We start from the raw sequence: 12,294 nt of genomic DNA, 5'->3' as shown, positions 1-12,294 counted from the left end.
AAGTAAAACCTCTCTTTTAAGTCTTCGGAGGTAGAACTCCTAGCAGCTTCACTGGACTCATGCTTACCCCTGACAGTACTATTTCTCAAATGATTGCTCATACTCTCCCCTCCAATCTTCTTGTCAGACAACCCTTCATTTTTCTTTACTGCCTCTAAAGAAAGCTCCTTCGTATCAAAAGCTCCGCCCTTTTCTTCATTTGCCTTGCCTTTTATTTCAACTGAAGTGTCCGCTCCTACATCCCTATAATCAAACTCATACTTCCACAACCTTACCATCACTCTTCAACTTCCTACCTTCCCCAACACCTGCTCTCTGCACCGACTCCCACTCTTTTGATTCTTCTTAACCTCCAAATTCGACAAATTCGAAGCAGAACCTGCACTGCCCTGCCTCCAAATTCGACAAATTCGAAGCAGAACCTGCACTGCACCTTCGAGGCTGAGACGGTGGAAGTTGTGGAGGAGGAGCTTGAGCATTGCTGTGCTTTCCAGGTCATCGTTCTGGAAATACGCCATTGAAACCTAGACACAGAAATCTTCCGATTTCTCAAAATTCAGATTACAGAATACACAAAAACAGAGATTTCACAGTAAATCAGAATCAAAATTACCTGGAATTGGGGGAGAAAAGTGCTTTCTTTTGGGAGGGATGAAAGGAATCTGAGGATGTAGAAAAGTGAAAGGAGAGAGAGCAAGAATTGGATTGTGCCGAAAAAAGGCGAGGCAGGCTGAACAGAAATGTTGGTGGATACAGAAGAACATTGTTGATTCAAATTTCACGAGGCTGTGAAACCATTAGAAGCAAGCAATTCACCGCATGTTATCATAACTATTGGATCTGACAAATGCAGTCTTTTAGTTGAGAGGTGTTGAGAAACTTGCTTCATTGATGGACGAGATTGAGGACGAGATTGATGGACGAGATTGAGGACTGGAATTCATGGACGACAGAGACAACTTCTCCTGCAACTTCACGTGTAGGAGGGGAAATGCGTTGGTCCAAAACATCCACAACGGGCATTTGATGAGCAGGTAATGCAGTTGACGATGATGAACACGCCCCCGAAGACAGAGATGAGAGAAGATCTCCCGGATGTCTTCCCATAACTGTCTCCAATGTCACCACTCCAAAGCTATAAACATCACACTTCTCATTCACTTCCATCGTATAAGCAAGCTCTGCTCAGTCAAATCTCAGACAATCAAATGTCGGTATATAGAGATAATAATATTGAGTTAATAAAAATGGAGAGTAGAGAAAAACCATATTACCTGGTGCAACATATCCATATGTGCCTGCAAGGGCAGTCCAATTAGATGAGTCTGGGTTTAAGAACTTAGCTGTGCCAAAGTCTGAAACACAGGCCTCATATTCATCATCCAGCAAAATGTTCTTGCTCGATATGTCCCGATGCACAATCGGTGGCAAACAATCGTGATGCATGTAACACAAGGCATGAGCTACACCTTTAACTATATTCACCCTTTTACTCCACCCCAGTTCTTTGGCTTCCTCATCTTTGCTCAACATTGTGGCTAAACTACCCTTTTCTTTTCTTTTTTTGAGAAGAAAACATAGTCCTTTATTCAACACCAAACAAACAGACTACAAAGTACGGGTGTGACAAGCTGCAACTCCATCCTCATCCACAGGTCGAATGAAAGATGAGTCGCGCACAACCCCAGAAAAACCCCAAGAAACCGCGGTTACAGAGACCATCAGGCCAAAGGACCCAAACTCTAACCACCAAACGCCCTCACCTCGGGCTACAATATGAGACCACTTCCGAGAGTCACGATAAGACCCTGCATCCAACATAACAAACAGCCACCTATCCACCAACAACACCGTGTCCCAAACCAACCAGACCACGTGCATGAACAAGTGACAATCACGTTGACAGCAAGAGAACATCGATAGTAAACCAAATAGTCCCCGGAAAAAACACCATGTCAATGGCACAACCTCCATACTCCCCCAAGAGACAACGCACATCCCCGCGGCCAACCTCAAGAAGACAGCCACTCCCTCAAGCACCATGACCCAATACCGCCAGACCATGTGCGGGAGCTTCTCCCCATTACTTTGACCACCAAGATATAAATTGCAATCCTGAGAATAAAATAACACACCAAACAAAACAAGACCGAACCGGCCAAGACACCATAACAATGGCATCGACGCAGCACGGAAACACCGAAACCCCCGCTCAACAGAGGGGGGACTTATTTTCAACCATGAAACAACAGTAAACACACAACAGCAAACCAAATTGAAAACAACCAAAAAACTCCAACAAGGCCCAAGAACATTGGCCCGGTCCAAAACCCATTCTCCCCCGCAAAAGCCACGCGCTGCAACCAGCCACACCCGCCTCCGGCAAGTCCAATCGCCATCAAACCGCCGCCACACAGCAACAAGCCACCGCGCCGAAGCCATCCGTCGCAGCACCGCCCTGTCGCGCCATAGCCAGCCCCTACACCAGACAACCAACCACCAGACGAACCCAGACCAAATCGGAGACAGATCCAATCTGAATCGCCACAGCCCCAAACCATGTAGGATCGATGCCGCCAGAAACCTCCACCGGAACACCGAAGAACGTCGCTGCTGCAACGCTGCCTCTGCCCCGGATCCGAGAAGGACAGATCGAGAGCGATCTGTGCTGCCCGACCACGGAGAAACCACCACCCTCCCTGGACCACACCGCTGCCCCGAAAGCCTACTCCTCCTCTGAACCATCAATCCTCTCCCGGACCGGAACGCAGCGGCGGGATCGCCTGCCGTGTTCGGCCGGGAGAGGAACACACTCCCTCGGGTTTTTCCTTTTTACCTAGGCGCGTGAGGCGCGTTCCACCAACTTGACATGCATCATCCTCAAATAATAATAGACTCGGCTAAACTACCCTTTTCCAGATAATCATACACCAAAAATGAGTGCAACCTATGTGAACAGAAACCATAAAACATCACAATATTTCGGTGACGCATCTCAGTTAGTGCCCTAATTTCATTCAAGAATGCCTTCTCAAGATTCTTGTCATCATCGCATGACAAATGGAGTTTCTTCACGGCCACTATGTAAGTGGATGACAAAGTTGCTTTGTAGACGCTTCCCTGTTCTCCCTGCCCTATGCAATACATGGGATCAAAATCTTCTGTTGCCCTTACGATTTCCTCAAACATCGTCTTTCCATCAAACTTTAATATTGAAAAAGAAATTTCTTCTTTCATGTTGGTTTTTTCTCCATGCTGATGCTTCTTTTTCCTTTTTGCTACCAATGCAAATATAAAGGCTAGAAGCGCAAATGCTCCTAGAATAGTGAAGATTATCATAAATACGAGTTTATGGTCCTTTTTTGGGCTTTGTTTATTGCACGGTTTCAAAAATTGTGTGTTGCCACAAAAGCCCTTGTTCCCTTGCAATGCTTCTCGAGCAGCAGCTTGAAATGCTTTGTTGCTGGGAACTGGACCTTCCAAGTCATTGTAGGATATGTCTACAAACAACAACCCGCACATGTTTTCAAAACTTGTTGGAATGAAACCAGAAAGATTGTTGTGGGATATATTAAGTATCTCCAGACTCTGCATATTACTAATATCTGATGGTATCTGGCCTTCAACTGCGTTAAAACTCAAATCTAGTTGGGACAGATGAATTAACTTCCCCAACTGAAATGGAATTGCTTGAATTAACTTGTTGTTGCTCAAATTCAAGTAATTTAACTTGAGAAAGTCACCTAAAAAACTTGGAATTGAATCATTGAATTTGTTTGCTGACAGATCAAGATGTTCTAGATTAGTCAATGATTTCAACTCTGAAGGGACACGACCCGAAAGTTGATTGCCATCCAACATCAACTTCAACATTGAATTTAATCCCCCAAACTCCTTTGGAATTTTCCCGACTAAACCATTTGAAGAAAGATCCAGCTCATGAATTTGGGTTGCATTTGCAAGCTCAGCTGGTATAGAACCAGTAAGTTTGTTTCCCGCTATTCGTAGGGTTGTTAAATTTTGGCACAATCCCCAATTTGGTGAGATTTCACCATAAAGTCGATTGTTGCTCAAATCTATAAAATTGAGACTTGGATAAACACCAAAATCTTCAGATATATTACCTGTCAATTGGTTCCCATCAAGACGGACTCTGAATAAGCTAGTGCAGGTTTTCAAGGTTTTGGGGATTGGACCACTCAGATGATTGGAGGATGCTGAAAAGTATGTCAGCGATCCAACTCGGCAAATGTTCTGTGGTAAATAACCCGAAAATTGGTTTGTATCTAATTCAAGTATTGTCAGCTTAGGGATATTTCCTATCTCTTGAACAGAGCCAGAGAGTTGGTTGTCACGGAGTAATAATTGCTCCAAATTATGCATGTCACATAATGAAGATGGAATTGAGCCACTGAGTTGATTGGTGCCCAAATGTAGCCTCTTCAATGATTTTAGGTTTCCTATCTCCATAGGAATACTGCCAGAAAGATTATTTGAATAGAGATCGAGAAGTGTAAGGTTGGTCAAATCACCTAATGTTGCTGGAATTGAACCATTGAGTTGATTGATCCTCAAACTTAGTTCCACCAATGATTTCAAGTTTCCTATCTCCATAGGAATAGTGCTAGAAAGATTATTTGAATAGAGAAGAAAAAAGGTAAGGATGGTCAGATTACCTAATGTTGTTGGAATTGAACCACTAAGATGATTGTTGTTCAACACTAGATACTCTAATGATTTCAGGTTTCCTATCTCTATAGGAATAGTGCTAGAAAGATTATTTTCACGGAGAAAGAGAGTGGTAAGGTTGGTCAAATCACCTAATGTTGTCGGAATTGAACCACTGAATTGATTGGTGCTCAAGCCTAGATGCACCAATGATTTCAGGTTTCCTATTTCCATAGGAATAGTGCCAGAAAGATTATTTGAATTGAGATAAAGAATAGTAAGGTTGGTCAAATCAGCTAATGTTGTCGGAATTGAACCACAGAGATGATTGTAGCTCAATGATAGATGCACCAATGATTTCAGGTTTCCTATCTCCATAGGAATATTGCTGGATATATTATTTTTATAGAGATAGAGGAATGTGAGACTTCTTAGAAGACCAATTTCTGGCGGAATTTTTCCACAAAATTGATTTCTAGATAGATCGAGAAAAATGAGTTTTGAGAGGGAACTAATTCCAGGTGGTATGACATCGAAGAGTTTATTTGTGCCGAGGTCGAGATACACAAGATTAGGGAATGACAAGAATGAGAATTCATGTAGCGTACCTTGAATACCAGAATTGGTAAGGTTTATCATGTTGACACGTCCAGCAGCATTGCATGAGATACCGGTCCAAATGCATGGGTTTGCCTTTGCTTTGGGATTGCTGGAAGTATTGGTGGCATTATTTGTACTGGGAAGGTACATCCATGAGTTGAGGAGCTGGGTTTTATTTTGTATGCTGGCTTTCCATTTCAGAAGGGCTTGCGCTTCAGTAGTTGAACTGGCAGAAGCAAAAGCAAAGTAGTTTTGTGATGAAAGTAGGTGAACATACAAGAAAATAAGGCAATAATAAGATCTCATGGTTATTGTTTCGTTTTTGAGTACACTTAGTGAGGGTTAGCTATCTATTTATAGTGCCCTTGTCTCGTGTTCCACATTAATTGACTAGTGTTTCAAGTCATTCAAGCATCTTCTTTATCTTTTTCGCTTCTTTTTTCTTGATTATAGGATGGGGTGATCTCAGTCAAAACTCAAAAGTAATTTGTCCTTGTGTTTTAACTATTTCGTGTTTTAAGTGTTCTTCAAATGAGCGTGTTTTAAGTGTCCTTGTGGTCCACATTAAAAGTCGGTGGACGCGTTACGTGCACTCCGTTTTCTGTTGGTTTCGTAGCTCATGTACTTTCAACTGCAGAAGCTTGGGTTGCAAAAACTGAGTTTGAACGCGTATGTTGCCTTCTTGAAAGTGGAGGCCTACTTTGTTAAGATGAAATTGAAGACTATTTACTAGCTATACTACTGTCTTTTTCACGACTTGTCAGAAATAAGAGAGGGGATCTCCTAGTTGCAGCTGGCACTTGATTCTGCTCCTCCCAGAATTGCTTTGAGAGAGTCGGAGAGATGAGCCTTTCGGCAAACCCAGAATTGTTTTAGTGAAGCAAGGGTTCGATCCTTTTGTTTTATTCTATATATGATCTTGGCAGACTCTTGGCGCAAAAAACAGGATTGTCATTGGCCCCATTTGGAACCCAAACTCTCAATCAAGAGGCAACTGGAACTTTCAAACAAATCCCATTGCTAACATATTAGTCTAAGAATACAACACTACACATAAAATGCAAACAGTAAAATAAGTAAAATGTGTTAGTATACTAGAAGTAACTGTATAGTCCTATCTGTTAGGCCAGATGGAAACATATGCTAGAAGATTGGAGTCGGTTAAACAGGGAAGTTATTAATCTGGTAGTATATAAAAAGGGAGGTTACTGGTTCTGTTTTCATGTGTGAAACAAAGAGTAAACTGAATGAAGAAGTGAGGGGTTATTGTAACTGAGAGATTAAGAGAGATTGTTGTAATTGAGAGATAAAGAAAGAGAGAGAAGAGTGTAATTATTTGTTTGTAGTATGATTGTGTTCTGAGTTTATATGATCAAGGATTACTGGAAGGTTCTTTCATTGTGTTCTTCAAGTTTTTCATATCATGTGCTAGTATTTTATGTTGGTATCAGAGCCATCAGGCTCACGCACTTGATTCGATCCTGCTCGCCGATCACCGATTGCGACTTCTTCTCGCTCTGCTTCCTAGCACAAATCGGTACCAATTCTTTGATTCTCCTTTGGGGCTTTGTTTGAATTTCTGAAGAGTTACAAGTTTCAATCTTTACTTGTATAAATTGTTGTGACTGTTGCAAGCATTATTGTTGGAGATGTCTGATAATATAGGGCAGAGTTATATCAATTCCTTACTTAACATGGTCACAGTGAGGCTAACTGAGACCGATTATGTTACTTGGAGCTTTCAGTTGCAATCTTTGCTTGAGGGCAATGATTTGTTTGGTTTCTTGGAGGGTACTGAATTATGTCCCCCAAAATATGTTGTAACTGATGATGGTATTTCTAATCGAATTTCTGGAGACTTCAAAGAATGGAAAAAGATTGATAAAGCTTTACTTAGCTTACTCATGGCTACTCTTTCTGATGATACCATGGAATACATTGTTGGTTCTAACAGTTCTCATGAAGCTTGGACTTCTCTAGAGAAACGCTTTGCTACTGTGTCAAGGTCAAGTGTGATTCAATTGAAGACTGATCTTCAAACAATTCAAAAAGGTGGAGATAATCTGGAAAAATATTTGCTTAGAATTAAACATGCTAGGAACCAACTTGCATCACTTGGAGCTAAAATTTCTGATGAAGACATTGTGGTGGTCACTCTTAATGGTCTGCCTGCTGATTATGATATGATAAAAACGGTGGTAAGGGCAAGAGAGACACCCATCTCTCTTAAGGAACTTCGTGCACAACTTCTTGCTGCTGAAAGAGACATTGAAAATAGGTGCTCTTTACCTTTGTCTGCCACTCTTAATGCAATGGTAGCCAAATCTGAGCAACCAAAGAGCAAAAGTACTGCATCCCAGAAGAAGAAGTATGCTCGAACTCCCAGTGACGAAAGTGAAGATGATACTGATTCCTGTTCTGATGGTGATATGCCCAACAAAGGATATGGGTTAAATGTAGGGTTCAAGCAAGGGTTTAGAGGCAGTAACAATGGTGGCAAAGGGAAATACAATGGTGACCGATATAGTAGGAACAATGGCAGATATAATGATGACAAATACTATGAAGGAAGAAACTATGGAAGCAGATATAATGATGGTGGAAGGTACAATGAAGGAGGAAGATATAATGATGGAGGGAGGTACAATAGCAGCAACAGATTTTCTGGAACTCATTGGAATAACAGAAGTATTGTGGAATGCCAAATTTGTCAGAAAAAGGGTCACATAGCTACTACTTGTCGATACAGAAATGGCAATGCTCAGAACAATGCTTCAACAAGTATGGTGGAGTGTCAAATTTGTGGTCAAAAGGGGCACGCTGCTCTTGATTGTGTTCACAGAGGTAACTATGCTTACCAGGGAGCTCCTCCTTCACATAAACTTCATGCTATGGCAGCTCAAAGTCCGCATGACTTCTCTGATGTTGATGCTTGGATCCTTGATACCGGTGCAACACATCATATAACTTCCGATATGAACAACCTCACTACTGCAAAGGCGCGTAATGCCAATGACAAGATTATTGTTGGCAATGGTGATGGTCTACAAATTCTTCATATTGGTTCAACTGATATTACTCCTTCATCTCACACTTTACATCTTAAAAATGTGTTGCATGTGCCTCAGATTACTCAAAAGTTGATGTCTGTCAACAAGTTATGCAGAGATAATAAATGCAGGATTATTCTTGATGATGAAATTTTTCTGGTGCAGGACAAGGCAACTCTGGAGGTTCTGTTCAAAGGAAGCAGTAGCAGTAATGGTCTCTACAAAATCCCACATAAGCCTGTCTCATCATCACCATTTTCTTTTCTAGGTCAAAGAATTCACTCTTCTCTATGGCATCAAAGGTTAGGCCATCCTACCAATGCCATCGTAGTCAAAATTCTTGAAGCCTCAGATATTCCCTTCTCTGCTGATAGTTCATCTCACATGTGTAGTGCCTGTCTTAATGGAAAAATGACAAGATTACCATTTTCTGATAGCTACAATAGGTCTGTTGTTCCTTTTCATAAAATTCATAGTGATGTTTGGGGTCCAGCTCCATGTAAATCCTTAGAGGGTCACAGATACTATGTAACTTTCATCGATAACTGTACAAGATACACGTGGATGTTCCCACTTTTCAATAAATCAGATGTTGCCTCTGTATTCATACAATTTCATTCCTTTGTTGAAAATCAATTTTTTGGTTCAATCAAAATTCTTCAATCTGATGGAGGAGGAGAGTATACCAGTAAATTCCTAGATAACTTTCTGGTATCTAAAGGCATTCAACATTACTTTTCATGTCCCTATACTCCTCAGCAAAATGGTTTAGCCGAAAGGAAAAATAGACATGTAGTTGAAACTGCAATTACACTAATGTCAGTGGCTTGTCTTGATCTTAAATTCTGGTACTATGCATGTGCTCATGCATGTTTTCTCATAAACCGAATGCCATGCCAAGTACTACAAATGCAGTCTCCTTATGCCAAACTCCATAACAAACACCCTAATATTAGCAATCTGAAAATCTTTGGTTGTGCAATTTATCCCTATCTCAGACCCTACAATTCCAATAAATTGCAACAAAGATCTGTGCAATGTGTTTTTCTAGGATATGCACTAGGGTTTAAGGGTGTTCTATGTTATAATCCTAATAATGCCAAACTCATTATCACAAGGCATGTGATATATGATGAAACTGTAATTCCTTTCAAAGCTCAATTTCAGTCCATATCCAATTCTAGTTCTACATTCTCCTCATTCTCCAATCCTCACGTGTCAACTCCTATAGTCATTCCTACTAGATCATCATCCAACCTTCATAATTCTGCAACTGAAACCAATAGTCATTCACTTGTATCAAATTAGATCCCTGTGTCTTCATCTCATAATAATCCATCTGATGAGTCCCTTGAATCACCACCACAATCTCATGATATTACTGCTGCTACTTCCTCAAGCGCAAATAGAGAGTTGCCTGTCCTAACTCCTGCACAACTAGACGTCATTTTACCTTCTTCTGAGGATACTGCTGGGCATGGATATGAAGATTTACAGACCTCTCAAGAAATTCCTGGATTTTTACCTGATAATTCTCATCACATGATTACTAGAAGCAAGGCCGGAATCGTCAAAAAGAAAGATTTTGCAGATTATAAGTGCTACTTTGCTGCTGTGAATATGAGAACTTATGATCATTTCGCATTCTTCTCAGGATTTACATGTGTCAGTGAAATCAGTGATGCTTCAGAACCTAGTAACTATAGGGCTGCTGCAGGAATATTGCACTGGGAAAATGCTATGAAAGAGGAGATTGATGCTTTAATGGCACAAGGAACATGGACTCTTGTACCTGCACCTAGAGACAGACATGTTGTGGGATGTAAGTGGGTCTACAAAATCAAGAAAAATCCTGAGGGGTCTGTTGCTAGATACAAAGCTAGATTAGTGGCACAGGGATATACACAGCAGTTTGGTTTGGACTATGAAGAAACATTCAGTCCTGTGGTAAAACACACAACTGTCAGGTTAGTTCTTGCTCTTGCTGCATCAAATACTTGGAAATTGAGGCAACTTGATGTCAAAAATGCATTCCTTCATGGTGAGTTAAAGGAAGAAATTTTTATGAAACAACCAAAGGGTTTTGTGAGTCCAGACTATCCTTCGTATGTCTGCAAATTGCAAAAATCCCTTTATGGTCTCAAACAAGCTCCTAGGGCTTGGAATGAGAAGTTCACCAGTTTTCTACCAGCTCTAGGCTTTCAATTTTCTCACTCAGATCCAGGTCTATTTGTTAAGACTGCAGATGGTTGTGTGGTGATACTTTTACTGTATGTCGATGACATTATTCTCACTGGAAATGATGACACCGTAGTGCAATCAGTGATTGATGAACTCAGTGCAGTTTTTGACTTGAAAGATATGGGAGTTCTCACCTACTTTCTTGGCTTAGAAATTTCATATCAAAAGCACAGTATATTTGTTTCTCAAGCCAAGTATGCAAGGGATTTGGTTGCTAGAGCTGGAATGGCAGGATGCAGGTCATGGTCTACTCCTTGTCTCCCAAACAAGCATCTACTTCCTACAGATGGTGAACCATTAGCAGATCCTACTTTATACAGAAGCCTAGTGGGAGCCTTACAATATTTGACATTCACTCGCCCGGATATTGCTTATGCAGTGAATACTGCATGCCAATTTATGACCAAACCAACGGATATGCATATGGCAGCTGTGAAGAGAATAATCAGATATGTTCAGGGCACTATCACTCGAGGATTGAAATATGTTTCTGGTCCTACTGATCTTGTAGCTTACAGTGATGCAGATTGGGGTGGAGATCCAGCTACAAGGAGGTCTACGACAGGATTTGTTGTGTTTCTAGGATACAATGCTATTTCTTGGCAATCGAAGAAACAACCAACTGTTTCTAGGAGCTCTACTGAAGCTGAGTATAGGGCCTTGGCAAACACAGCTGCAGAGTTGTTTTGGATCAGACAGGTGTTATGTGCTCTCCAAGTTTATCTTCCTCAGCCTCCATTAATTCATTGTGACAACTTATCTGCCATGGCTCTTAGCTCCAATGCAGTGTTTCACTCTCGTATAAAACACTTGGATACTGACTACCACTTTATCAGAGAGAGAGTACAGAAGAAAGAATTGAGTCTCCAGTTTGTTCCTACCAATGAGCAAATTGCTGACATTTTAACCAAAGGTCTTGGTACAGCCCTTTTCCAACAACACTGCAGCAATCTGAACTTGGGAAACCCAGTTCAGATTGAGGGGGGATGTTAGTATACTAGAAGTAACTGTATAGTCCTATCTGTTAGGCCAGATGGAAACATATGCTAGAAGATTGGAGTCGGTTAAACAGGGAAGTTATTAATCTGGTAGTATATAAAAAGGGAGGTTACTGGTTCTGTTTTCATGTGTGAAACAAAGAGTAAACTGAATGAAGAAGTGAGGCATTATTGTAACTGACAGATTAAGAGAGATTGTTGTAATTGAGAGATAAAGAAAGAGAGAGAAGAGTGTAATTATTTGTTTGTAGTATGATTGTGTTCTGAGTTTATATGATCAAGGATTACTGGAAGTTCTTTCATTGTGTTCTTCAAGTTTTTCATATCATGTGCTAGTATTTTATGTAAATGCACTAGGAAACCTTGAACTGTTTACAAATATAAACACCAACAGGAAGAGCTTTACAATCCAAGAGTTATTTATTCCATTTCTGCTTGATGAAAAAAAATACATGTTACTGAAATGGAGAACCAAAACTCAAAACCTGCGACTTGCATCGACTGAGAAGCCAAGAAGAAACAAAACTGGATACAATTTTTTCTTTTTTTTGGATACTTGGTGGATCAATCTCGCTGAATATAATAATGCAGAGTAAACCCCAAATATTCCAGAGGATGAACCTCCCCGTCCTCAGCTAAATATAGTTGTAAACACGGTTGATAAAGAAACCTCAGCCAAATATACACCGTCATCTTCCCATGACTGATGGACTTGAACTAGAAGACTATTTCTTGAT

The 12,294-nt window shown here is 40.7% G+C and overlaps 2 protein-coding genes across 2 annotated transcripts; both read right to left on the bottom strand.

Moving 5' to 3' along the window:
* Nucleotides 1-284: 284 nt before the first annotated feature.
* Nucleotides 285-1,533, bottom strand: LOC133744177 (MDIS1-interacting receptor like kinase 2-like). Its single transcript, XM_062172322.1, has 3 exons — nt 1,275-1,533; nt 958-1,181; nt 285-524 (listed from the first exon to the last, which is right to left on the bottom strand). Exons 1-3 carry the CDS (start codon nt 1,531-1,533, stop codon nt 285-287), a joined length of 723 nt encoding a protein of 240 aa, XP_062028306.1.
* Nucleotides 1,534-2,320: 787 nt separating this feature from the next.
* On the bottom strand, nt 2,321-5,574 carry LOC133744176 (probable leucine-rich repeat receptor-like protein kinase At1g35710). Its single transcript, XM_062172321.1, has one exon. It carries the CDS (start codon nt 5,572-5,574, stop codon nt 2,881-2,883), a length of 2,694 nt encoding a protein of 897 aa, XP_062028305.1. The 3' UTR covers nt 2,321-2,880.
* Between the last annotated feature and the right edge of the window lie 6,720 nt (nt 5,575-12,294).

The sequence above is a fragment of the Rosa rugosa genome, chromosome 4 (genome assembly GCF_958449725.1).
Source record: "Rosa rugosa chromosome 4, drRosRugo1.1, whole genome shotgun sequence".
Taxonomy (NCBI): Eukaryota; Viridiplantae; Streptophyta; class Magnoliopsida; order Rosales; family Rosaceae; genus Rosa; species Rosa rugosa.
Note: the sequence above shows the minus strand (reverse complement) of the source record. Positions and strands in the feature narration are given on the sequence as shown.

Bases quoted from the DNA above. Each gene is read 5' to 3' on its own strand.
- LOC133744177 (XM_062172322.1), bottom strand. From the start codon at position 1,533: ATGTTGAGCAAAGATGAGGAAGCCAAAGAACTGGGGTGGAGTAAAAGG. The intron at 1,182-1,274 runs GTAATATGGTTT...TTGACTGAGCAG, and splicing joins ATATGGATATGTTGCACCAG to AGCTTGCTTATACGATGGAA. The intron at 525-957 runs GTCTCTGTCGTC...TTCTGTGTCTAG, and splicing joins GTGAAGTTGCAGGAGAAGTT to GTTTCAATGGCGTATTTCCA.
- LOC133744176 (XM_062172321.1), bottom strand. From the start codon at position 5,574: ATGAGATCTTATTATTGCCTTATTTTCTTGTATGTTCACCTACTTTCA.